At 48.9% G+C, this 27537-nt stretch overlaps 1 protein-coding gene across 1 annotated transcript; it reads right to left on the bottom strand.

The window, feature by feature from the left end:
* Positions 1-551: 551 nt before the first annotated feature.
* LOC139800053 (type II inositol 1,4,5-trisphosphate 5-phosphatase-like) lies at positions 552-15407 on the bottom strand. The gene is given in 11 exon segments (XM_071752743.1): positions 552-691; positions 875-950; positions 1188-1354; positions 1550-1661; positions 1904-2031; positions 13386-13470; positions 13719-13831; positions 14149-14385; positions 14532-14694; positions 15013-15110; positions 15332-15407. Coding segments are annotated over 11 exon segments (1395 nt in total).
* Between the last annotated feature and the right edge of the window lie 12130 nt (positions 15408-27537).

Raw genomic sequence — 27537 nt, 5'->3', positions numbered from 1 at the left:
AAAAGGTATGAAATCAATAAGCCTGCATTCTGAGGCATAACAGGGTCAAAATTAAGCCAGAATTAAGGTGACAACATGAGCTGATTAATGAGAGGAACAACAAGGAGCTCACCTGGGTGCAGAAAGCCCTTGCTGGGATTAGCAGCCAGCCACTTCTTGGAGTAGGCTTTGTCATCTGGTTTGTTGATAAATTCAAACTGGCAGGCCACTTCTCCATTGCAGATTGTGAACCTCCCCACCTGCAGCTGCATTTACTTCACCTCCGCAAAATAGAACTAGGAACCAATGCCAGGGAACATCATCAGCCAGGGCCACCTGGCCAAGCACCAATCCCTCTCCCGTGGTTTAATCATTAAGCAGCAAGATCCCCAGCGTAACCCCCTTGCTTCTGCACAGCTTCCAGGATGACAAAGGATCACACCTGCTTGCTCTGTGTGCTAAAGCCCCTTTCAAAAACACGTCCCCCCCAAATAACCCAAATGCAACTGGAGCAGTCTCACTTTTTTAGTCCCCATCACACAAAGCAAACGTTGGGTTTGGGACCTTCTCCTTCAGCTGGAGCGGGCACAAGGCAGGTGGCAGTCTCTGGGTACCTCTTCGATGTCCTCCAGGGCATCCACAAAGCTCTCCTGGCCATCCTCCTCCTCAGCTGGTAGAGGATCCTGATGTCTGCTGGAAGCAGACTGGGAATCTAAAAAAACAAGGGAGGAGGAGGGTGAGCTGAAGGTGTTGGCAGGAGAAACTGAAGGGCCCTACCCGGCACCCAGCCGCGTGCCAGCTCCCGAGGGCAGAGCCAGCCCTGGGCAGGGGCACCCAAAGAGGGGACTGGCAGGGATCAGGATCACAGCAAAGCAGCCGGAGGCCCCTCACTCACCTGTCTCTAGCAGCTGGGGCCGTGTGGTGGGGGGATGCCTTCCCTCCTCTCCTTCTCCAGGCCGGCTCGGGGGTCTCTGCTCGGTGGGAAAGGTGGGAAAGGAGGAGAGGCCATGGGGGCAGGATATGGGGAATGGTCTGTCCTCACTCCTAAGTATCAGCTTTTCTATTTCTGCTTGTCTGTGTGCAGCTTACTTAGAAATTTTATACACTTTACAGCTTAAACAGTGACAGCTTTCAAACTGCCAGGAAAGTATAAAATCCTGTGATAACGTTTCAAAAAAGCCAGTGTATAAAAAAAATATTTTTTTTACAGCGATTTGATAGCTAAAAATCAGATCAGCTGCATCTGAAATCCAGAGCAGATCGTTTTCTCTCAGGAGAAACTGACAGATGAACTGCTGAGCTTTCTTCTTCTCAGCTGTGTCAGGTGCAGGACGTCCAGGAGGAGGGCGAAGCAACAGCTCCCCAAAAATGCTGCCTGCATTTCAGAGAAAAAGCCAGAGAGAATGAGACAGAGCCAGCAGCTGCAGGGGTCACAGGTAAAATCCCCCAACCCCAGGCAAGGTGACACTTGAGGGCTCGCTCAGCCTGCCCAGGGGACTTTGGAGAAAGGGGTTTTGTGAGAAATGCTGCAAATCCCCTCTGAGCAGGGCAGTTGGAGTTGTGGCCTTACCAAGGATATGCGCATCCAAGTGGTTTTTCCCTGATTTTCTCAGCAGTTCCTGTAGAAATGCCATCAGATACTCAAACACATTTTTGTGGCACCTGGGCAGTTTAGAGATGATCTGAGGAGGTGGGGAAAAAAAAAAACAAACCCACAATATTTATCTTGAAGATGTGGCAATGCCTCAGCAGCTTCATCTGCTTCCAGCATCACCCAGTTTGCAAACAACTGCTCTGAGTAGCCCAAAGCAGTCAAGATCCTTTATTTATTACCAGATAATTCAGTTTCTGAGAGCAAAACCACTTTGCTGGTCTCACATAAAGCAGTTTGTCTCCTTTCCCTCTAAAATCAGAGGAGTTTTACCTGGCTGCTCAGTCTGTAGCTGCAGGCACTCTCCAGACATCTTCTGTAGAACCTGGAGCAGATGACAGGCTCTGGCAGGCTCTCCAGGAAGAGCAGCAAAGCTTCAGCAACTGAGTGATTGCTGCCAACTGATCCCCAAGTGGTTAAGGAAAGGGGGGGCAAGAAGAGCCTGATCTGCTTTGGTGGAATTTCTGCTGAAACATTCACCTTGGCTCTGGGTTAAAAGAGTTCACAGCTGGGAGCTCAGACACCAACAGCACAAGGACCTGGCAGAGGTTTTCACACTGAGCACAAGGAAATGCAGCTGTCAGTCACCCCAAGGTGAGAGGGGGGAATTAAAACCCCCGGGGGGAACCCACTGATTGCATCTTTTCAGCTCTTGGCACTAAGTGACCCTCAGGGGACATCAGGCTGCAAGGATCCAGAGGGTGTCGTATCAGCCATGGCAGGACAGCCTCGGGGAGATGCAGTGACACCCTCTACATCACTGCCCAGCTGGAGTCCATAGAGCGAGAAATAGATAAATAGATAAAACTAAGACACCGTTGTCTCCAGCTGAGAGAAAGCAGCTTGGCCATTTCAGATGACTAAACTGAAAAAATTCAAAATTGTCATAAAATGACAACAGCAATGACTTTCCCAATCATTTGCTTTGGCCTTATTCAGTGTAGCCTTGTGTAAGGAGATGTAAACCCTTCCCTTTCAGCTTTTCACAGATAGATTTTTCTCACAAGCAGTTTATGTAAAAGTCATCACGTCACCTGGGGTGAGCACTTGTTGGCAACTGGAGCCTCAGGAGAAACCTCTGCTGACACGTTGGGCAGGTATGTTCCTCAGACTCCAGTACTGCTGTTCTAATACCTGTGTAGAATTAGAATCATCAGAATGGTTTTTAAAGAAAGCAGGAGGGAAATTTCAAAGTTCTAATCAATTGTAAAAAACACGTATATGGTTAAAGGCTGAATAGGATCTTGAGTGGAGGGCACGAAGCTATAAATGTTCAATAGTGGAAAAAAAGTTTCCAGTATGTAGCAAATAACCACACAGTTTTGGTATTTCTCTGCTGTAACATTTGAAGGTGGGATTAGGCTGTGCCTTGATGTTTCATCTAGTCTTTTCCTCACTGCCCAGTAGAGTTGAAGTCACCAACGTCAAGGTTAGGGAATAAAACAGCAACCAGGAAAACGTCCTGAGTTCTGAAGGATTAAATATTTAACTATTTATATATTAAAATAGTGGTGGGTTTGGTTTTGGTTTTTTCTAGTCAGCAGTAAGTCACCAGAGTAATCTTATATGAGAGACAGGGCTGTGGACAAAACAGTTTGATATCTAAGACTGTCATCACCTGCACAATTACACACTCTGCTCATACTCCTCCTTTGGTGTGCAAAGGGGATTTCACCAGACACATAGAAAGGGAAAAGAGCTTTCTGCCTGTTTTCCTCATTCTATAAGAAGCATCCTTCAGGGTAGACTTCAGGATGAAAGAGAACTGGAAACAAAGCAACCTTGTTATCTCCTGTTTCTGCTCTCAGAAGATCAGATGTGATTGTTTTGAACTAAGAAACACGCAAGGAACACTTACATTCCTCACAATAACTGTGCCCACAGCAGGGAATAAAAGCTGCATCAGTCAGTAGGGCTTTGCAAAGAGCACACAAGAACTCATCAGGTATGGGATCATCATCAGAGGAGGAGGAGGAGAAGGAGAAGGAGAAGGAGAAGGAGAAGGAGAAGGAGAAGGAGAAGGAGAAGGAGAAGGAGAAGGAGAAGGAGAAGGAGAAGGAGAAGGAGAAGGAGAAGGAGAAGGAGAAGGGGAAGGGGAAGGGGAAGGAGAAGGAGGAGAAGAAGGAGGAGGAGAAGGAGAAGAAGGAGAAGGAGAAGGAGAAGGAGAAGGAGAAGGAGAAGGAGAAGGAGAAGGAGAAGGAGAAGGAGAAGGAGAAGGAGAAGGAGAAGGAGAAGGAGAAGGAGAAGGAGAAGGAGAAGGAGAAGGAGAAGGAGAAGGAGAAGGAGAAGGAGAAGGAGAAGGAGAAGGAGGAGAAGAAGGAGAAGGAGAAGGAGAAGAAGGAGAAGGAGAAGAAGGAGAAGGAGAAGGAGAAGGAGAAGGAGAAGGAGAAGGAGAAGGAGAAGGAGAAGGAGAAGGAGAAGGAGAAGGAGAAGGAGAAGGAGAAGGAGAAGGAGAAGGAGAAGGAGAAGGAGAAGGAGAAGGAGAAGGAGAAGGAGAAGGAGAAGGAGAAGGAGAAGGAGAAGGAGAAGGAGAAGGAGAAGGAGAAGGAGAAGGAGAAGGAGAAGGAGAAGGAGGAGGGCTCTTTGCAACACAAAATTAACAAAATGTCTCAGAGATGGTGAACAGCTCCTGAAGGGCTTCCTTGTGTCTTGAGGCTGAGGAATACTGCAGGATTACACTGAGGCTGATCAGCTACTCCCCTCCTGTCTTCCCAAGCTTCCCAACAACCCTCTGTAGGATAGGATCCAAACGCAAACATCTTGTAAACTTAAACCAATGACTTCATATTCTTAAAGATCAAAGTTTCGTTCACATCTCAATGGTTATCCAGCTACAGATCACAGCATAAGATTTAAAATAACAAAGCAAAGACTCCTGGGGTTTTATTTTAAAGGATTTGACAAGAAATTCCATATATCTCAATAAGCTGGGCCAGAGAAAGAAGTGCAGAGGAGTCACTGATCTGGTCACAAAAAAATAATCAAAGGGTTTTAACATACCTGTTTTCAAGAAATAAAACCCCATCTGAATTAGAGCAACTGCTACGAATGTGGTTTGGATAAAGGCACTCTGGGAACTACCAGGGTCCCTGGGCCAGCTACACTGACTCACACTCACAGAGAGAGACATTCACGGGCAGAAAGGAATTCAAACTGATCAGTGACAGCATTGCTGATGTCAGATTCAGACTGAGTCGTTTCAGAGCTACAGACAAGAAGCTTTCAAGCTGAAATATGACACACCACTCCATGACCAGCACAGGCTGTATTCTTCACAGGACACACAGACACACTTGATGAATTTCTACATTCAGATCTCCTCACAGCTTCTCAAGTGCTCAGACCCCACAACTCTGGCTTACTGTAATGCCTCACCCCAGTCTAGTGAAGAAAAAGCAGTTATACCTAAAATCAGGAGGACAAAAATAAAACAACCCACCACTTAGTGATGTTTATACTGGAAGGACTCTTTTGAAATGCAGAGTTACACATCATATTCCACCCCAGGAGGCAAATCAACATCGAGAGCATTACCAGTCAGGTATTTCCTTGTGTTCCTTATTTGTATTTTAGCAGCAGCAGGACAGTGTTTGCAAAGCTGTAGAAAAATGCTGCCCCTTTTCCCAGTCTCAGTTCCAAGTGGGGGTATCCTGAAGAAAGGCTGAACCTCTGGGAAACGGCAGCAGCATCCAAACCTGAAGTCACCCAGATCCAAACATGTCCTGCAGGCAGAAGGGAAGAAAAATGACAGAGCTTTTACCCACAAAGGCACTGGGCTCCAATCTTGTGCTGAATGGGTACACTGGGCTGTTGGTATTTTCCTGTGCAGACAAACTATTCAACTGAACTGCTTCATCAGATAAAGTCCAAAGATCAAATGCAGAACTGCAGAATACCAACTTGGGCAGCAACAAGACTTTAACTGATGGCAATCTATTCAAGACATTTGTGTACTCAGAGGGGCCCAAACAATTTCACCTCAATTATACAGTCTCAGGAAGAAATGCCCAGGTATTTACAGGCACAAAAAGGAATTGTTTCGCTGCACACAGATGTCCTCAAAATGCTTGGGATATGTTGGTTTGAGTCAAAAGTAAGAAACAGTACCAAGTTTAACAATAACAGATTCTCAGGGGGTTTTGGTAACCTTTTATAAAATTAGGGAAAAAAACCCAACTGTGCAAATGATGGCAGTACACAGTTTTGCTATGCTGACTCAAATACATTCTATTTACAACAAAGACTGTGTTTTATTGGAAAATGGATTAAGTTATTGTTTGGGAAATTAATACAAGGGTACACTGTTTGGATGTAAATGCAGGCTGCAGTAGAAAGTGTGAGATTGTGATTTTACATACAGCTTTTGATGTTCCACTCCCTGGCTCCCTTTGCCTTCCAGATGTTCCACTCACTGGCTCTGATTGGCTTCTAGAAGAACCAAAAAAAGGTGATCAGAACTCCAAATAAAGCACCTGTACCCAACCCTAAGTAGGGAAAGCAGAGTATAAACCAGTTCTCTGATGCACAGAGTAAACCATGCGTGACTGACACACGTTTAATAAAAGAACACAGCCCCAGAGATTTTCTCTGTTCATCTTCAGATAGGGGAAGCTGTGTGTGTGTGAGAGAGGAAGATCTGCTCTCCCATTTCCTTTTTGCACCTCAGCAAATCCACTGCAAGATTTACACTCAAGAAATCAAAGGGTAAGGGATGCAGAAGGCTCCAACCACCATTTCCACTGACTCCCTAGAAATATGCAAGACCACACCATCAGTCACACTGCCCTACCTGCTCCAGAGGTGTCAGACCAGAAATGATGGTTTCAAGAGAGAAAACACAACACAATCCAGCACAACAACAACAACATCAACCTGAAGAAACCAGGAACACAAACCAAGGGTCCCTAATCAAACCTTAAAAATGAAAACAAGCTTGCTTCCTTGAAAAGAAAGCCCAGGTTGGTAGGGCCTGGCCCAGCTGCTCATCACTGCTTGCTCTTCTGGGGCTCTGCCCAGCTCCCTGCCCCCAGCTCTTCATCCCTCCCTCCCTGTCCTTTGCCCATCACAACTTTGGGCTTTCACTGGCTGTCTCCCTCTCAACACTTCCCAATTCCTCCCTGACGGGTCTCAGAGCCACTGCTGTTTCTCTCTCTCTCTTTCTCCACATCTTTCTCTCCCTCTCCTCTCCTGGCCTTATTGTCCCTCTCTCTCCTGCAGCCTCTCCCCTTTCCTGCCTCTCCCTCCCCTCGCCCTTTCCCCTCTCTCCTGCTCCCTCTCCCACCCCTCTGTCACTCCCCTCTCCTGGGGCCTTTTCTGTCTCTCTCAGGCCCCTGGCCCGCTCTCTCTCCATCCCCCCTCTCTCCTCCTTCCCGCCCTTCTCCTCTCTCTCCCTCCCTGCCTCCCTCCTCCTCCCTCTTTGCCCCCTTCCCCTCCACCTCTTTCCCGCTCCTCACCACTCTTTGTCCTGCCTTCCCTCCCTGCCCAGATCCCCTTCCTCCTGCTCCCCCTCCCAGCTGGGCCGGGGCCGGGGCAGCCCCGGGGTCGGGCGGGCTCAGGCAGCAGGAGAGGAGGAGCGCCCCGGGGCGTGCTGGGAGCTGTAGTCCCGGGGCATGCTGGGAGCTGTAGTCCCGGGGCAAGCAGGGGGCTGCCCGGCGGACATCTTGGTTCCCGGCCCATGCTGGCAGGTGCTCTTTCCCCACTCTCCCCATCCCGCAGCCGGGGAAAAATTCCAGGAGGGCGGCGGGGATGAGCCAGCAGCTCCTAAAAGGCCTCCAAGTGAAGGAGGAAGCATGCAGAGGCGGGGGGGAAGCAAGGGCAGGTACCCTGGGAGGAGTAGAGAGGTGGTCGGAGCAGCTGGGGAGCAGGGCAGGAGAGCCACATCCATCCCAGGTAGGATTGAATCTTGCCGGGGTTGGAAAGAGCAATAAGAAAAGCTTTGAGAGGCACATAGGTGGGAATGAAAGGAGAAGCCAGGAAAATGTAGGCCCTCTCCTGAAGGAAATGTCAGACCTAGCTCCAGAGGATATTGAGAATGCTGAGGTTTTCCAGGACTTCCTTGCCTCAGTCTCCTCTGGGAAGTGCTCATTGCCTCATTGCAGAGGCCACAGCAGGGGAAAGCAGGGCCTGGGACAGCCAAGGAGCCCCCACTGGGGGAGAAGAAGAGCTTTGGCTCATCTAAAGAACCTGCAGGTGCACAAGTTTATGGGTGCAGTCTGAGGGGTTCAGAGGGCATTTTGGGGGTCCTGGAGGGGGCGTTTGGGGATGGGCAGAGGAGGCCCAGCTCAGGTGGAGGAACAAAGCAAAGCAAGACACTGCTCTCCCAGAGACTCTGTTTTCCTGCCATGGCCTGCAGCCAGGTCTCCTCCAAAGTTGTGTTTGCCAGAGCTGCTTTGAGCAGTTGCAAAATTGTCTGCTCTTAAGTAGCTCTGTATCATGCTTTGCTTTCTGCTTCTTCAAAGCTGAAAATGATTTCTTTTGTTCTTTGGATCCAATCAGTGCAATACCCAGACTTACACAAGGATGCACTCGGCTACAGACAGCACAAATGCTCCATTTCAGACCCCAGCTGCTCTGATCTGAGGTACAGAGGCTCTATATAGCTGGTCTGAGGAGGTAGAGAAGGTATCAGCAAGTAAAAGATGCTCAAAATTTTGCCAAGGGAAAAAAACCCAAACCAACAACAACAACAAAGAAGAAACTAACAAAAATAATTCCTTGTTTTTGTACAGCCCTGGGGAAAGCCAATGGATTTTTCCTGGGCAAAAGTTCTGGTAAACATCAGTGGAAGAAAAGCAAGATGAATAGATGTAAACTGGACCTAAAGGAGAGGAAGAGCAATAACCTAAGAACTGTTCCTGTTTATACTCATTAGACCTGCCATTCTTTAGCTTTTTGTTTTTTTTTTTTTACTTCCTTCAGTGAGAACATCAGACTGCACATCACCTTGTGTCCCAGTCATCACAGCCAGCATCATATTTGTGTGTTGGCTGGAAAGAAAGCTCTCCCTCTGTAAAGCCTTCAAAGACTGCATTTGCATTCATTTGCCTCTTTAGTTAGGAAAGAAAAACAAAACAAAACAAAATAAAAAAGGACAAAACATTTAATTTTAAATAAACTCAAGCACAATTCCCATCTAAAAGGGACAAGCTCAGCACGGAGAAGGCTGAGCAGTGGGTGTGCAGTTTCTGAGCAGCCCCACTTGCAGGCAGGGGACAGCAGTACCTGGTCATACTGCCAGAGCTCTGGAAAAGCTTTCTCTTCCACCAGCTGCTTCACTTTTGCCACATCCAGATCCTCCAGACGATAGTTGAGGTCACCCAGCCATAAAATCACACTGCAGGAGAACACAGAGCACAAGTGTGCACGGTCTGGCCACAGGCAGGACCCAGCAGCTCCTCCCAACACTGTCAGCTGGGTGCTGTGTCTGCTTGGCCATCAGAGACAACAAGCAGCAGTGAAAACCTGAAAGTGAAGATTTATTTTCTATTTTTTGCTGCTTTTAATTCCCGTTCTGCATCCTTGTCACTGCCTCTTGATAACTGGTGCTTCTGATATCCCAGAGATTAAACCCCCCTGGGGAAATCAGTGCACATTGCTGCCACATCCTCACTTGAAAATAAAACAAAGCTGGGAGAGCACAGGGTGGCAAGTGACTTGTCAGACCTGGACAGTGACCACCCTCAGCCCCAGGGTTCCAGTAAAGCATTTCTGACCCCTTCCCACATCCCAGCCAGGAGAACCTGGCACTCTCCTGTGTTCCTCAAGTTCTCCCTGCCCCACGGAGCGATGGGCACAGCCAGAGGGGGAGCATACTCATGTTTGGCAATGGTGAGAGAGGCCAAGTTGGGATCTGACTGGCGGAACTGCATCCGAGAGCAGATGTCCTGGAAGTCCTGGTTCCTCCTCTTGTATTCCTCTATGTCAGCTGCCAGGTGAGAATTCACAATGCACAGAGTAGTAGTGTTATGGAATTTAAACCTTATGGCAACACCACCTTTGTTACCCTGAAAGATAAAAGACAAGGAATTGCTCAGGAGCTTTTACACACAACAGAAGAAACAAGCATCTGCATTATCATCCACTGACTGCTTTCCAAGGAAATCTGAAGCAGCAGAAAGAAATGCCTGAGGTCCTGAATCTCACCCCTGCTTCTGCACAGCCCCTGAGAAGCACTTCCCCACTTCAGCCCAGCTTCCTTTCAGTTACAGCGGGATCCCAGGAGCTCCTGGATCTTCCTCCTATCCTCGCCAGCCCCACCACGGAAACCTCCCTTTCTTTCACACAAAGTACCTCAGAATCCAAGGAAGAAGTCCCCAGAAAACTGACAGCTTTCTTTTCCTCTGCTGCCACAGCTGGAAGGGAACCTACACAGCAGGGAAGAAGGGAGACACTCAGCTGCTTTGCTACTCTGCCATTGGCCAGCAGGGATTCACAGGCCAGCTTAATATTTGCAACCTCAGAAGTCAGTCACTTTCTTAGTTCATTTTCTAGGGATTAGTATTCATAGAGGAAGTATTTGGATCTAGATCGTTTCTCTCACCAGTGTAGTCTCTGGAAGTTTTGTTGGGCACCTCAGGCCTTTCATTTAATATGTCATTTTTCTCAGAGCCAGCAATGTCACTTTTGAGCTCTACAGGAATGACAATCTTCTCCTCTTTTCTGCATTGTTGAGGTAATTTTCCCTCAAAGAGATGAAACAAACATCTGAAAGGAGCAGAAAGAAGCATCTGCTTTGCCACCCACTGACAGCTTGAATAACCTTTCTTGTGGAAGACAAAATGGAAACTTTGCTGAGCTTTCTTTTACGAGGTCCTTCTCAGAAAGTACCTCAGAATCCTGGGGAGAGACAAGTCCAGAGAAAATCATCTTTCTCCTCTTCTGGCAGGGGATCTACACACCAGGGAAGAAAGGGGACAATCAGTGTTTGTACTACACTCTGCTACTCCTCACTTTTATGTTTGAGGCTCTTCTTTTGTAACTTTTGATTCTAGAACCATGGCTATCACCTGAAAGCACAAGGAATAAAAAAATCCCTGTGAACAAAAGGAGTTATTTTTTTAATTGCAATGGGCAAGTTTCCAGTCCAGAAGAATGCCCTGGAGAGGAGTCACCTGGCAATGCCTGAAAAAGGAGCCAGGGAAGGGATGGGCAGGACGGAGGAAGGACTTGGCCAGGGACAAAGGCTTAGCAGGGGATCCATAGCTTAATATTAAGGATATGGCTTTTTGGTTCTGAAAGGACAAAGTGTCGTCTTTTCAGGATTTAACTTTCATGTTTACTATAGAAGAAAACAGAAGAAAAAATAGAAAAATCTCCTTAACATTTAACACGGACAACTCTACAGGTGACAACAGAGTGAGACTTGGGGCAGCCAAGTCAACACAGGACAGCAGGAATGAATGCATTTCCAGTAGTGCTATCTTCTTTGGACTCTTACACCTAGCAGTTTAAGAAACACCTCTAAAGTGGAGAAGAAAAATACGAGCATGAATACGTTTGATTAGGAACCAGTTAACAGAATGGTAACGGCCTAGCAAGAGAGGAAGTAGAGGAACCTCCAAGGTACTCATTGCACACATGAGTACACACCACAGGCACAGGCAGAGATTTTACTAGTTCATGGAGTCTTACGTGTAACATGATGCTAGAGACTATGCCATCTGCTGCTCTATCCAGTTACACACTATTCAGAAAAGGGAAAGAAAAGCAAACAGCAGAATCCAGATCAAAAGCTTAACCTCACACTCAGCCTGTTCCTGCAGCACAGCAAAGGGACTCTCGTGATGCAGGACATGTGCTTCATGGTGCCAGACAGAGACTGCAGTAATAATGCCAAGAAATGTCCCCTGGACACTATCTGCTGACCACTTACCACACAGTTCTGATAAAACAGAACTGAAGAACCCAGAAAGAATAAAACCTCCCACTGTAGGCTCTCACAGGTAAAGCAGAAGACAACATTGCATTATCTAAATATACTGGTTTCCTAAGATTCCTTTAGGGCTCTGTGGCCTCCAAACCATAGACGGGATTTTAAAACCTCATAGAAGGAGCTAGGTGTTTGATCACAAGGCAATTGAATGTTTTGTCTGGAGGACAAGGTAATACAACAACCCTGCTAGTGGACATGGAGTCACAGCTGCCCTCACAGCTTGACAAGAAGCATCGCCAACGAGTAACGAATCAGCACATTCACAAAACTTCTTGTGCTGCTCCACCTGATGCCTGTGCTGAAGTCAACAGGAAACACAGTCAGTGCTGACAATACAAACCACCTCAAGAAAAGGCCTGGGTCCTTTTCCTCCTGAGCTCCTCCAGACTTCAAAATCCTGCCTCCTCTGTCCACAGCAGCTGCATCCAACGTAGGGCCAGAAGCTTCTTCCCACTGGGGAGTGCTGAGGACAATGATGTCGTCTGCATCACCTGCATCATCTGCTTCTGCCTTCTCCTGAGCTGCACTTGCTGACAGTTGGTCACTAGGACTATAAAGAGAAAGAGAGGAAGCAGCGTTGGGAAAAATAACCACTTCCTGGCAGGTAGCATTTAGCAGAAGAGTTAACAGCCAGGACCAAAGCACCACGTTACCCCCATGCCCCAGCCCCAGGCTGCCAACGCAGCTCCGCCTGACTCCGCCTCACTCCCCATCTGTGGATGTGCCCACAGCTCCACCAAGGCCCTGAGTGCCAGCAGACGGACACTGTGACTGCCACACTTCAGACATGACCGCAGGCAGCCCAGGTCACTCGAAGTCTTTGCAATGTCCTGGCAGCCCAGCAGCTGAAAGAATGACAGCCGTGAGAGATGAGCGAAGCTGCAGGAGCCCGGCACTGTCCAGCTCCTGGTTCCCCATGCCAGCTCAGGGCCTGGGGGCTGACACAGCCCGTCCGGGGGGAAGCCCTGCCTGTGGACACCCAGGGGTGCTGAGCACTGCCCCAGCAGGAAGGGCTGGAGGGCAGAGGGACTGACAGCAGAGCCCTCTGTCCCTGCTCCGGGGACTGGAGGCTCCCAGCTGGTGGCTTCCTGGGGCAGAGGGACAGCTTCAGAAGCATCTGGAAGATGCAGGACAACTTTGCAGAAGTCAGGCAGCAGGGCCCGCTGCTCCTAAGAGAGATCATGGCTGGTCCCATGTTGAATGTGGAGGCCAGCCCCATCGCTGTGCTGCTGGCAGAGAAGCTCCCCACCCTCTTTGATGACGTAAGGCTGCTGTGGGAGCTGAGCCTGCAGAGGGGCATGCGGCAAGGGGCAAGGACAGCTGCCCTCCAGCCCAGCCCCGCGGGCAGCACTTGGGCAGGGCTGCTGCCCTCTTTACTCCCCTGGGCTCTGCTGGGAGGCCTTCTGGGCTCTGCAGCCCAGCACAGCCTCTCCTTGGCAGGATGAGGCCTCCGCTGCTCCCAGCCCTACCACCCCGCAGCTGCTGGGGCCCCCCAGGCACAAACAGGAGCCCTGCAGCATTCTGGGCAGCACTCTGCTTCCCCACTGCCTGCACCCCCTGCCCTGCACTGCAGCTGGAAACCTAGGGCAAGATCCAGAGTTGGGTGCCAGAGTTGGGTGCTGGCCCAGAGGGGCTTGTGGGGTCACCCTGAAGCAGTGCACTGAGAGCTGCCCCTGTGTCTTCTCTGCAGGCACCCCAGTTCGTGTGCAGGCTCAGCCAGTGGCCCCACTGTCAGGGGAGCCTGAAAGCGTTCTTCCCCGGCCTCCTTATGGCCCTCATCAGTCACCTTGCAGAGGCTGTAAAGACATCAGGCTGCAAGGATACAGAGGCTGTCGTGGATTCCTTTGTCCAAACAGTCCCGGATTTGCTCAAATTCAGACTTGAGGCCTGGCTGCTGGAACAGGTACTCCTGCAAAGCACACACTTAACTCATTCTCCAGGAAACGAAAAGTTAGTTGGATAAATTACTGAGCAGTGTCACTGTCAGCTGTCTGGAAACTCCCAGCAAGAGGCACCGTCAGGGAACAGAACACCCTGGGGCTCCCCTCTACCACTGCCCAAACATCCACAGAAATTCTCATGACCAGGAGCATCCTCAAATCTAAAGCTAAGACAAAAAAAGTCCCATCCTGTGTCTCCAGCACGAAGACTGCCAACCTGCTGGGAAGCATTCCTGTAGAGATGATCCACCATCATCCACAGCTCCTTTGGAATGTCCATGGGCTTTTCAGCTTCGATGGCATCATCACTGATCTCCAGTGGCACCAGGGGCTGAGAGTGAGGGGGGAAAAAGAAAAGGTAGCTATCCAAGTTCTGGCAAAAATGCTTCACAGAGCTTTTACCTGAGAATTCCTCCTTGGTCAGAAACTGCAGCTTCACTCAGCAGCCTTTACACCAGACTAGCACAACAGGCACTTGGGCACCAACACTCCAGAGAGAAGAAACAACACATGCACAAGCTGTACCAGCATCCTCAGAGGAGAGAGCAGGGCAGTGCAAAAGGTTCTTTAGCAAGCAACAGGATTTAACATCTAGTTTGGATCATTCTTGTGGGTTTGGAAGGGAATTCTTGCCCTTAACTCTGAATAGAGTTTCTGAATAGATTCTGCTGACATGTCCTGGATAGGTTCCCTCATGTGGCACAGGGTGTGGAGAGGAGCCCCAAAGCAACTTGGCAAGTAGTTCCCCGTTACAGAAATAAAATAATCCTTCCCCCTCTGAAGATGCAGGACCAAGATATCTTCAAGTTTTTCCTCTCCAGAGTTTAAGTGTGTAGCTGTTGATTTATTAACAAACACCTCCAACATCACTGTCTTCTCAGCACCTGCAGGGAGATGATAAAATCCATACTTGGGGGCAAAAGGTATGAAATCAATAAGCCTGCATTCTGAGGCATAACAGGGTCAAAATTAAGCCAGAATTAAGGTGACAACATGAGCTGATTAATGAGAGGAACAACAAGGAGCTCACCTGGGTGCAGAAAGCCCTTGCTGGGATTAGCAGCCAGCCACTTCTTGGAGTAGGCTTTGTCATCTGGTTTGTTGATAAATTCAAACTGGCAGGCCACTTCTCCATTGCAGATTGTGAACCTCCCCACCTGCAGCTGCATTTACTTCACCTCCGCAAAATAGAACTAGGAACCAATGCCAGGGAACATCATCAGCCAGGGCCACCTGGCCAAGCACCAATCCCTCTCCCGTGGTTTAATCATTAAGCAGCAAGATCCCCAGCGTAACCCCCTTGCTTCTGCACAGCTTCCAGGATGACAAAGGATCACACCTGCTTGCTCTGTGTGCTAAAGCCCCTTTCAAAAACACGTCCCCCCCAAATAACCCAAATGCAACTGGAGCAGTCTCACTTTTTTAGTCCCCATCACACAAAGCAAACGTTGGGTTTGGGACCTTCTCCTTCAGCTGGAGCGGGCACAAGGCAGGTGGCAGTCTCTGGGTACCTCTTCGATGTCCTCCAGGGCATCCACAAAGCTCTCCTGGCCATCCTCCTCCTCAGCTGGTAGAGGATCCTGATGTCTGCTGGAAGCAGACTGGGAATCTAAAAAAACAAGGGAGGAGGAGGGTGAGCTGAAGGTGTTGGCAGGAGAAACTGAAGGGCCCTACCCGGCACCCAGCCGCGTGCCAGCTCCCGAGGGCAGAGCCAGCCCTGGGCAGGGGCACCCAAAGAGGGGACTGGCAGGGATCAGGATCACAGCAAAGCAGCCGGAGGCCCCTCACTCACCTGTCTCTAGCAGCTGGGGCCGTGTGGTGGGGGGATGCCTTCCCTCCTCTCCTTCTCCAGGCCGGCTCGGGGGTCTCTGCTCGGTGGGAAAGGTGGGAAAGGAGGAGAGGCCATGGGGGCAGGATATGGGGAATGGTCTGTCCTCACTCCTAAGTATCAGCTTTTCTATTTCTGCTTGTCTGTGTGCAGCTTACTTAGAAATTTTATACACTTTACAGCTTAAACAGTGACAGCTTTCAAACTGCCAGGAAAGTATAAAATCCTGTGATAACGTTTCAAAAAAGCCAGTGTATAAAAAAAATATTTTTTTTACAGCGATTTGATAGCTAAAAATCAGATCAGCTGCATCTGAAATCCAGAGCAGATCGTTTTCTCTCAGGAGAAACTGACAGATGAACTGCTGAGCTTTCTTCTTCTCAGCTGTGTCAGGTGCAGGACGTCCAGGAGGAGGGCGAAGCAACAGCTCCCCAAAAATGCTGCCTGCATTTCAGAGAAAAAGCCAGAGAGAATGAGACAGAGCCAGCAGCTGCAGGGGTCACAGGTAAAATCCCCCAACCCCAGGCAAGGTGACACTTGAGGGCTCGCTCAGCCTGCCCAGGGGACTTTGGAGAAAGGGGTTTTGTGAGAAATGCTGCAAATCCCCTCTGAGCAGGGCAGTTGGAGTTGTGGCCTTACCAAGGATATGCGCATCCAAGTGGTTTTTCCCTGATTTTCTCAGCAGTTCCTGTAGAAATGCCATCAGATACTCAAACACATTTTTGTGGCACCTGGGCAGTTTAGAGATGATCTGAGGAGGTGGGGAAAAAAAAAAACAAACCCACAATATTTCTCTTGAAGATGTGGCAATGCCTCAGCAGCTTCATCTGCTTCCAGCATCACCCAGTTTGCAAACAACTGCTCTGAGTAGCCCAAAGCAGTCAAGATCCTTTATTTATTACCAGATAATTCAGTTTCTGAGAGCAAAACCACTTTGCTGGTCTCACATAAAGCAGTTTGTCTCCTTTCCCTCTAAAATCAGAGGAGTTTTACCTGGCTGCTCAGTCTGTAGCTGCAGGCACTCTCCAGACATCTTCTGTAGAACCTGGAGCAGATGACAGGCTCTGGCAGGCTCTCCAGGAAGAGCAGCAAAGCTTCAGCAACTGAGTGATTGCTGCCAACTGATCCCCAAGTGGTTAAGGAAAGGGGGGGCAAGAAGAGCCTGATCTGCTTTGGTGGAATTTCTGCTGAAACATTCACCTTGGCTCTGGGTTAAAAGAGTTCACAGCTGGGAGCTCAGACACCAACAGCACAAGGACCTGGCAGAGGTTTTCACACTGAGCACAAGGAAATGCAGCTGTCAGTCACCCCAAGGTGAGAGGGGGGAATTAAAACCCCCGGGGGGAACCCACTGATTGCATCTTTTCAGCTCTTGGCACTAAGTGACCCTCAGGGGACATCAGGCTGCAAGGATCCAGAGGGTGTCGTATCAGCCATGGCAGGACAGCCTCGGGGAGATGCAGTGACACCCTCTACATCACTGCCCAGCTGGAGTCCATAGAGCGAGAAATAGATAAATAGATAAAACTAAGACACCGTTGTCTCCAGCTGAGAGAAAGCAGCTTGGCCATTTCAGATGACTAAACTGAAAAAATTCAAAATTGTCATAAAATGACAACAGCAATGACTTTCCCAATCATTTGCTTTGGCCTTATTCAGTGTAGCCTTGTGTAAGGAGATGTAAACCCTTCCCTTTCAGCTTTTCACAGATAGATTTTTCTCACAAGCAGTTTATGTAAAAGTCATCACGTCACCTGGGGTGAGCACTTGTTGGCAACTGGAGCCTCAGGAGAAACCTCTGCTGACACGTTGGGCAGGTATGTTCCTCAGACTCCAGTACTGCTGTTCTAATACCTGTGTAGAATTAGAATCATCAGAATGGTTTTTAAAGAAAGCAGGAGGGAAATTTCAAAGTTCTAATCAATTGTAAAAAACACGTATATGGTTAAAGGCTGAATAGGATCTTGAGTGGAGGGCACGAAGCTATAAATGTTCAATAGTGGAAAAAAAGTTTCCAGTATGTAGCAAATAACCACACAGTTTTGGTATTTCTCTGCTGTAACATTTGAAGGTGGGATTAGGCTGTGCCTTGATGTTTCATCTAGTCTTTTCCTCACTGCCCAGTAGAGTTGAAGTCACCAACGTCAAGGTTAGGGAATAAAACAGCAACCAGGAAAACGTCCTGAGTTCTGAAGGATTAAATATTTAACTATTTATATATTAAAATAGTGGTGGGTTTGGTTTTGGTTTTTTCTAGTCAGCAGTAAGTCACCAGAGTAATCTTATATGAGAGACAGGGCTGTGGACAAAACAGTTTGATATCTAAGACTGTCATCACCTGCACAATTACACACTCTGCTCATACTCCTCCTTTGGTGTGCAAAGGGGATTTCACCAGACACATAGAAAGGGAAAAGAGCTTTCTGCCTGTTTTCCTCATTCTATAAGAAGCATCCTTCAGGGTAGACTTCAGGATGAAAGAGAACTGGAAACAAAGCAACCTTGTTATCTCCTGTTTCTGCTCTCAGAAGATCAGATGTGATTGTTTTGAACTAAGAAACACGCAAGGAACACTTACATTCCTCACAATAACTGTGCCCACAGCAGGGAATAAAAGCTGCATCAGTCAGTAGGGCTTTGCAAAGAGCACACAAGAACTCATCAGGTATGGGATCATCATCAGAGGAGGAGGAGAAGGAGAAGGAGAAGGAGAAGGGGAAGGAGAAGGAGAAGGGGAAGGAGAAGGAGAAGGAGAAGGAGGAGGAGAAGGAGGAGGAGGAGGAGGAGGAGGAGGAGAAGGAGAAGGAGAAGGAGAAGGAGAAGGAGAAGGAGAAGGAGAAGGAGAAGGAGAAGGAGAAGGAGAAGGAGAAGGAGAAGGAGAAGGGGAAGGAGAAGGAGAAGAAGGAGAAGGAGAAGGAGAAGGAGAAGGAGAAGGAGAAGGAGAAGGAGAAGGAGAAGGAGAAGGAGAAGGAGAAGGAGAAGGAGAAGGAGAAGGAGAAGGAGAAGGAGAAGGAGAAGGGGAAGGGGAAGGGGAAGGGGAAGGAGAAGGAGGAGAAGAAGGAGGAGAAGAAGGAGAAGGAGAAGAAGGAGAAGGAGAAGGAGAAGGAGAAGGAGAAGGAGAAGGAGAAGGAGAAGGAGAAGGAGAAGGAGAAGGAGAAGGAGAAGGAGAAGGAGAAGGAGAAGGAGAAGGAGAAGGAGAAGGAGAAGGAGAAGGAGAAGGAGAAGGAGAAGGAGGAGAAGAAGGAGAAGGAGAAGGAGAAGAAGGAGAAGAAGGAGAAGGAGAAGGAGAAGGAGAAGGAGAAGGAGAAGGAGAAGGAGAAGGAGAAGGAGAAGGAGAAGGAGAAGGAGAAGGAGAAGGAGAAGGAGAAGGAGAAGGAGAAGGAGAAGGAGGAGGGCTCTTTGCAACACAAAATTAACAAAATGTCTCAGAGATGGTGAACAGCTCCTGAAGGGCTTCCTTGTGTCTTGAGGCTGAGGAATATTGCAGGATTACACTGAGGCTGATCAGCTACTCCCCTCCTGTCTTCCCAAGCTTCCCAACAACCCTCTGTAGGATAGTATCCAAACGCAAACATCTTGTAAACTTAAACCAATGACTTCATATTCTTAAAGATCAAAGTTTCGTTCACATCTCAATGGTTATCCAGCTACAGATCACAGCATAAGATTTAAAATAACAAAGCAAAGACTCCTGGGGTTTTATTTTAAAGGATTTGACAAGAAATTCCATATATCTCAATAAGCTGGGCCAGAGAAAGAAGTGCAGAGGAGTCACTGATCTGGTCACAAAAAAATAATCAAAGGGTTTTAACATACCTGTTTTCAAGAAATAAAACCCCATCTGAATTAGAGCAACTGCTACGAATGTGGTTTGGATAAAGGCACTCTGGGAACTACCAGGGTCCCTGGGCCAGCTACACTGACTCACACTCACAGAGAGAGACATTCACGGGCAGAAAGGAATTCAAACTGATCAGTGACAGCATTGCTGATGTCAGATTCAGACTGAGTCGTTTCAGAGCTACAGACAAGAAGCTTTCAAGCTGAAATATGACACACCACTCCATGACCAGCACAGGCTGTATTCTTCACAGGACACACAGACACACTTGATGAATTTCTACATTCAGATCTCCTCACAGCTTCTCAAGTGCTCAGACCCCACAACTCTGGCTTACTGTAATGCCTCACCCCAGTCTAGTGAAGAAAAAGCAGTTATACCTAAAATCAGGAGGACAAAAATAAAACAACCCACCACTTAGTGATGTTTATACTGGAAGGACTCTTTTGAAATGCAGAGTTACACATCATATTCCACCCCAGGAGGCAAATCAACATCGAGAGCATTACCAGTCAGGTATTTCCTTGTGTTCCTTATTTGTATTTTAGCAGCAGCAGGACAGTGTTTGCAAAGCTGTAGAAAAATGCTGCCCCTTTTCCCAGTCTCAGTTCCAAGTGGGGGTATCCTGAAGAAAGGCTGAACCTCTGGGAAACGGCAGCAGCATCCAAACCTGAAGTCACCCAGATCCAAACATGTCCTGCAGGCAGAAGGGAAGAAAAATGACAGAGCTTTTACCCACAAAGGCACTGGGCTCCAATCTTGTGCTGAATGGGTACACTGGGCTGTTGGTATTTTCCTGTGCAGACAAACTATTCAACTGAACTGCTTCATCAGATAAAGTCCAAAGATCAAATGCAGAACTGCAGAATACCAACTTGGGCAGCAACAAGACTTTAACTGATGGCAATCTATTCAAGACATTTGTGTACTCAGAGGGGCCCAAACAATTTCACCTCAATTATACAGTCTCAGGAAGAAATGCCCAGGTATTTACAGGCACAAAAAGGAATTGTTTCGCTGCACACAGATGTCCTCAAAATGCTTGGGATATGTTGGTTTGAGTCAAAAGTAAGAAACAGTACCAAGTTTAACAATAACAGATTCTCAGGGGGTTTTGGTAACCTTTTATAAAATTAGGGAAAAAAACCCAACTGTGCAAATGATGGCAGTACACAGTTTTGCTATGCTGACTCAAATACATTCTATTTACAACAAAGACTGTGTTTTATTGGAAAATGGATTAAGTTATTGTTTGGGAAATTAATACAAGGGTACACTGTTTGGATGTAAATGCAGGCTGCAGTAGAAAGTGTGAGATTGTGATTTTACATACAGCTTTTGATGTTCCACTCCCTGGCTCCCTTTGCCTTCCAGATGTTCCACTCACTGGCTCTGATTGGCTTCTAGAAGAACCAAAAAAAGGTGATCAGAACTCCAAATAAAGCACCTGTACCCAACCCTAAGTAGGGAAAGCAGAGTATAAACCAGTTCTCTGATGCACAGAGTAAACCATGCGTGACTGACACACGTTTAATAAAAGAACACAGCCCCAGAGATTTTCTCTGTTCATCTTCAGATAGGGGAAGCTGTGTGTGTGTGAGAGAGGAAGATCTGCTCTCCCATTTCCTTTTTGCACCTCAGCAAATCCACTGCAAGATTTACACTCAAGAAATCAAAGGGTAAGGGATGCAGAAGGCTCCAACCACCATTTCCACTGACTCCCTAGAAATATGCAAGACCACACCATCAGTCACACTGCCCTACCTGCTCCAGAGGTGTCAGACCAGAAATGATGGTTTCAAGAGAGAAAACACAACACAATCCAGCACAACAACAACAACATCAACCTGAAGAAACCAGGAACACAAACCAAGGGTCCCTAATCAAACCTTAAAAATGAAAACAAGCTTGCTTCCTTGAAAAGAAAGCCCAGGTTGGTAGGGCCTGGCCCAGCTGCTCATCACTGCTTGCTCTTCTGGGGCTCTGCCCAGCTCCCTGCCCCCAGCTCTTCATCCCTCCCTCCCTGTCCTTTGCCCATCACAACTTTGGGCTTTCACTGGCTGTCTCCCTCTCAACACTTCCCAATTCCTCCCTGACGGGTCTCAGAGCCACTGCTGTTTCTCTCTCTCTCTTTCTCCACATCTTTCTCTCCCTCTCCTCTCCTGGCCTTATTGTCCCTCTCTCTCCTGCAGCCTCTCCCCTTTCCTGCCTCTCCCTCCCCTCGCCCTTTCCCCTCTCTCCTGCTCCCTCTCCCACCCCTCTGTCACTCCCCTCTCCTGGGGCCTTTTCTGTCTCTCTCAGGCCCCTGGCCCGCTCTCTCTCCATCCCCCCTCTCCTCCTTCCCGCCCTTCTCCTCTCTCTCCCTCCCTGCCTCCCTCCTCCTCCCTCTTTGCCCCCTTCCCCTCCACCTCTTTCCCGCTCCTCACCACTCTTTGTCCTGCCTTCCCTCCCTGCCCAGATCCCCTTCCTCCTGCTCCCCCTCCCAGCTGGGCCGGGGCCGGGGCAGCCCCGGGGTCGGGCGGGCTCAGGCAGCAGGAGAGGAGGAGCGCCCCGGGGCGTGCTGGGAGCTGTAGTCCCGGGGCATGCTGGGAGCTGTAGTCCCGGGGCAAGCAGGGGGCTGCCCGGCGGACATCTTGGTTCCCGGCCCATGCTGGCAGGTGCTCTTTCCCCACTCTCCCCATCCCGCAGCCGGGGAAAAATTCCAGGAGGGCGGCGGGGATGAGCCAGCAGCTCCTAAAAGGCCTCCAAGTGAAGGAGGAAGCATGCAGAGGCGGGGGGGAAGCAAGGGCAGGTACCCTGGGAGGAGTAGAGAGGTGGTCGGAGCAGCTGGGGAGCAGGGCAGGAGAGCCACATCCATCCCAGGTAGGATTGAATCTTGCCGGGGTTGGAAAGAGCAATAAGAAAAGCTTTGAGAGGCACATAGGTGGGAATGAAAGGAGAAGCCAGGAAAATGTAGGCCCTCTCCTGAAGGAAATGTCAGACCTAGCTCCAGAGGATATTGAGAATGCTGAGGTTTTCCAGGACTTCCTTGCCTCAGTCTCCTCTGGGAAGTGCTCATTGCCTCATTGCAGAGGCCACAGCAGGGGAAAGCAGGGCCTGGGACAGCCAAGGAGCCCCCACTGGGGGAGAAGAAGAGCTTTGGCTCATCTAAAGAACCTGCAGGTGCACAAGTTTATGGGTGCAGTCTGAGGGGTTCAGAGGGCATTTTGGGGGTCCTGGAGGGGGCGTTTGGGGATGGGCAGAGGAGGCCCAGCTCAGGTGGAGGAACAAAGCAAAGCAAGACACTGCTCTCCCAGAGACTCTGTTTTCCTGCCATGGCCTGCAGCCAGGTCTCCTCCAAAGTTGTGTTTGCCAGAGCTGCTTTGAGCAGTTGCAAAATTGTCTGCTCTTAAGTAGCTCTGTATCATGCTTTGCTTTCTGCTTCTTCAAAGCTGAAAATGATTTCTTTTGTTCTTTGGATCCAATCAGTGCAATACCCAGACTTACACAAGGATGCACTCGGCTACAGACAGCACAAATGCTCCAGTTCAGACCCCAGCTGCTCTGATCTGAGGTACAGAGGCTCTATATAGCTGGTCTGAGGAGGTAGAGAAGGTATCAGCAAGTAAAAGATGCTCAAAATTTTGCCAAGGGAAAAAAACCCAAACCAACAACAACAACAAAAAAGAAACTAACAAAAATAATTCCTTGTTTTTGTACAGCCCTGGGGAAAGCCAATGGATTTTTCCTGGGCAAAAGTTCTGGTAAACATCAGTGGAAGAAAAGCAAGATGAATAGATGTAAACTGGACCTAAAGGAGAGGAAGAGCAATAACCTAAGAACTGTTCCTGTTTATAGTCATTAGATCCGCCATTCTTTAGCTTTTTGTTTTTTTTTTTTTACTTCCTTCAGTGAGAACATCAGACTGCACATCACCTTGTGTCCCAGTCATCACAGCCAGCATCATATTTGTATGTTGGCTGGAAAGAAAGCTCTCCCTCTGTAAAGCCTTCAAAGACTGCATTTGCATTCATTTGCCTCTTTAGTTAGGAAAGAAAAACAAAACCAAACAAAATAAAAAAGGACAAAACATTTAATTTTAAATAAACTCAAGCACAATTCCCATCTAAAAGGGACAAGCTCAGCACGGAGAAGGCTGAGCAGTGGGTGTGCAGTTTCTGAGCAGCCCCACTTGCAGGCAGGGGACAGCAGTACCTGGTCATACTGCCAGAGCTCTGGAAAAGCTTTCTCTTCCAGCAGCTGCTTCACTTTTGCCACATCCAGATCCTCCAGACGATAGTTGAGGTCACCCAGCCATAAAATCACACTGCAGGAGAACACAGAGCACAAGTGTGCACGGTCTGGCCACAGGCAGGACCCAGCAGCTCCTCCCAACACTGTCAGCTGGGTGCTGTGTCTGCTTGGCCATCAGAGACAACAAGCAGCAGTGAAAACCTGAAAGTGAAGCTTTATTTTCTATTTTTTGCTGCTTTTAATTCCCGTTCTGCATCCTTGTCACTGCCTCTTGATAACTGGTGCTTCTGATATCCCAGAGATGAAACCCCCCTGGGGAAATCAGTGCACATTGCTGCCACATCCTCACTTGAAAATAAAACAAAGCTGGGAGAGCACAGGGTGGCAAGTGACTTGTCAGACCTGGACAGTGACCACCCTCAGCCCCAGGGTTCCAGTAAAGCATTTCTGACCCCTTCCCACATCCCAGCCAGGAGAACCTGGCACTCTCCTGTGTTCCTCAAGTTCTCCCTGCCCCACGGAGCGATGGGCACAGCCAGAGGGGGAGCATACTCATGTTTGGCAATGGTGAGAGAGGCCAAGTTGGGATCTGACTGGCGGAACCGCATCCGAGAGCAGATGTCCTGGAAGTCCTGGTTCCTCCTCTTGTATTCCTCTATGTCAGCTGCCAGGTGAGAATTCACAATGCACAGAGTAGTAGTGTTATGGAATTTAAACCTTATGGCAACACCACCTTTGTTACCCTGAAAGATAAAAGACAAGGAATTGCTCAGGAGCTTTTACACACAACAGAAGAAACAAGCATCTGCATTATCATCCACTGACTGCTTTCCAAGGAAATCTGAAGCAGCAGAAAGAAATGCCTGAGGTCCTGAATCTCACCCCTGCTTCTGCACAGCCCCTGAGAAGCACTTCCCCACTTCAGCCCAGCTTCCTTTCAGTTACAGCGGGATCCCAGGAGCTCCTGGATCTTCCTCCTATCCTCGCCAGCCCCACCACGGAAACCTCCCTTTCTTTCACACAAAGTACCTCAGAATCCAAGGAAGAAGTCCCCAGAAAACTGACAGCTTTCTTTTCCTCTGCTGCCACAGCTGGAAGGGAACCTACACAGCAGGGAAGAAGGGAGACACTCAGCTGCTTTGCTACTCTGCCATTGGCCAGCAGGGATTCACAGGCCAGCTTAATATTTGCAACCTCAGAAGTCAGTCACTTTCTTAGTTCATTTTCTAGGGATTAGTATTCATAGAGGAAGTATTTGGATCTAGATCGTTTCTCTCACCAGTGTAGTCTCTGGAAGTTTTGTTGGGCACCTCAGGCCTTTCATTTAATATGTCATTTTTCTCAGAGCCAGCAATGTCACTTTTGAGCTCTACAGGAATGACAATCTTCTCCTCTTTTCTGCATTGTTGAGGTAATTTTCCCTCAAAGAGATGAAACAAACATCTGAAAGGAGCAGAAAGAAGCATCTGCTTTGCCACCCACTGACAGCTTGAATAACCTTTCTTGTGGAAGACAAAATGGAAACTTTGCTGAGCTTTCTTTTGCCCTACCTGCTCCAGAGGTGTCAGACCAGAAATGATGGTTTCAAGACAGAAAACACAACACAATCCAGCACAACAACAACAACATCAACCTGAAGAAACCAGGAACACAAACCAAGGGTCCCTAATCAAACCTTAAAAATGAAAACAAGCTTGCTTCCTTGAAAAGAAAGCCCAGGTTGGTAGGGCCTGGCCCAGCTGCTCATCACTGCTTGCTCTTCTGGGGCTCTGCCCAGCTCCCTGCCCCCAGCTCTTCATCCCTCCCTCCCTGTCCTTTGCCCATCACAACTTTGGGCTTTCACTGGCTGTCTCCCTCTCAACACTTCCCAATTCCTCCCTGACGGGTCTCAGAGCCACTGCTGTTTCTCTCTCTCTCTTTCTCCACATCTTTCTCTCCCTCTCCTCTCCTGGCCTTATTGTCCCTCTCTCTCCTGCAGCCTCTCCCCTTTCCTGCCTCTCCCTCCCCTCGCCCTTTCCCCTCTCTCCTGCTCCCTCTCCCACCCCTCTGTCACTCCCCTCTCCTGGGGCCTTTTCTGTCTCTCTCAGGCCCCTGGCCCGCTCTCTCTCCATCCCCCCTCTCCTCCTTCCCGCCCTTCTCCTCTCTCTCCCTCCCTGCCTCCCTCCTCCTCCCTCTTTGCCCCCTTCCCCTCCACCTCTTTCCCGCTCCTCACCACTCTTTGTCCTGCCTTCCCTCCCTGCCCAGATCCCCTTCCTCCTGCTCCCCCTCCCAGCTGGGCCGGGGCCGGGGCAGCCCCGGGGTCGGGCGGGCTCAGGCAGCAGGAGAGGAGGAGCGCCCCGGGGCGTGCTGGGAGCTGTAGTCCCGGGGCATGCTGGGAGCTGTAGTCCCGGGGCAAGCAGGGGGCTGCCCGGCGGACATCTTGGTTCCCGGCCCATGCTGGCAGGTGCTCTTTCCCCACTCTCCCCATCCCGCAGCCGGGGAAAAATTCCAGGAGGGCGGCGGGGATGAGCCAGCAGCTCCTAAAAGGCCTCCAAGTGAAGGAGGAAGCATGCAGAGGCGGGGGGGAAGCAAGGGCAGGTACCCTGGGAGGAGTAGAGAGGTGGTCGGAGCAGCTGGGGAGCAGGGCAGGAGAGCCACATCCATCCCAGGTAGGATTGAATCTTGCCGGGGTTGGAAAGAGCAATAAGAAAAGCTTTGAGAGGCACATAGGTGGGAATGAAAGGAGAAGCCAGGAAAATGTAGGCCCTCTCCTGAAGGAAATGTCAGACCTAGCTCCAGAGGATATTGAGAATGCTGAGGTTTTCCAGGACTTCCTTGCCTCAGTCTCCTCTGGGAAGTGCTCATTGCCTCATTGCAGAGGCCACAGCAGGGGAAAGCAGGGCCTGGGACAGCCAAGGAGCCCCCACTGGGGGAGAAGAAGAGCTTTGGCTCATCTAAAGAACCTGCAGGTGCACAAGTTTATGGGTGCAGTCTGAGGGGTTCAGAGGGCATTTTGGGGGTCCTGGAGGGGGCGTATGGGGAAGGGCAGAGGAGGCCCAGCTCAGGTGGAGGAACAAAGCAAGGCAAGACACTGCTCTCCCAGAGACTCTGTTTTCCTGCCATGGCCTGCAGCCAGGTCTCCTCCAAAGTTGTGTTTGCCAGAGCTGCTTTGAGCAGTTGCAAAATTGTCTGCTCTTAAGTAGCTCTGTATCATGCTTTGCTTTCTGCTTCTTCAAAGCTGAAAATGATTTCTTTTGTTCTTTGGATCCAATCAGTGCAATACCCAGACTTACACAAGGATGCACTCGGCTACAGACAGCACAAATGCTCCAGTTCAGACCCCAGCTGCTCTGATCTGAGGTACAGAGGCTCTATATAGCTGGTCTGAGGAGGTAGAGAAGGTATCAGCAAGTAAAAGATGCTCAAAATTTTGCCAAGGGAAAAAAACCCAAACCAACAACAACAACAAAAAAGAAACTAACAAAAATAATTCCTTGTTTTTGTACAGCCCTGGGGAAAGCCAATGGATTTTTCCTGGGAAAAAGTTCTGGTAAACATCAGTGGAAGAAAAGCAAGATGAATAGATGTAAACTGGACCTAAAGGAGAGGAAGAGCAATAACCTAAGAACTGTTCCTGTTTATAGTCATTAGATCCGCCATTCTTTAGCTTTTTGTTTTTTTTTTTTTACTTCCTTCAGTGAGAACATCAGACTGCACATCACCTTGTGTCCCAGTCATCACAGCCAGCATCATATTTGTATGTTGGCTGGAAAGAAAGCTCTCCCTCTGTAAAGCCTTCAAAGACTGCATTTGCATTCATTTGCCTCTTTAGTTAGGAAAGAAAAACAAAACCAAACAAAATAAAAAAGGACAAAACATTTAATTTTAAATAAACTCAAGCACAATTCCCATCTAAAAGGGACAAGCTCAGCACGGAGAAGGCTGAGCAGTGGGTGTGCAGTTTCTGAGCAGCCCCACTTGCAGGCAGGGGACAGCAGTACCTGGTCATACTGCCAGAGCTCTGGAAAAGCTTTCTCTTCCACCAGCTGCTTCACTTTTGCCACATCCAGATCCTCCAGACGATAGTTGAGGTCACCCAGCCATAAAATCACACTGCAGGAGAACACAGAGCACAAGTGTGCACGGTCTGGCCAC

This window comes from Heliangelus exortis, chromosome 9 (assembly GCF_036169615.1).
Source record: "Heliangelus exortis chromosome 9, bHelExo1.hap1, whole genome shotgun sequence".
In the NCBI taxonomy this organism is placed as follows: Eukaryota; Metazoa; Chordata; class Aves; order Apodiformes; family Trochilidae; genus Heliangelus; species Heliangelus exortis.
This window is presented reverse-complemented; position numbering and strand designations above follow the sequence as displayed.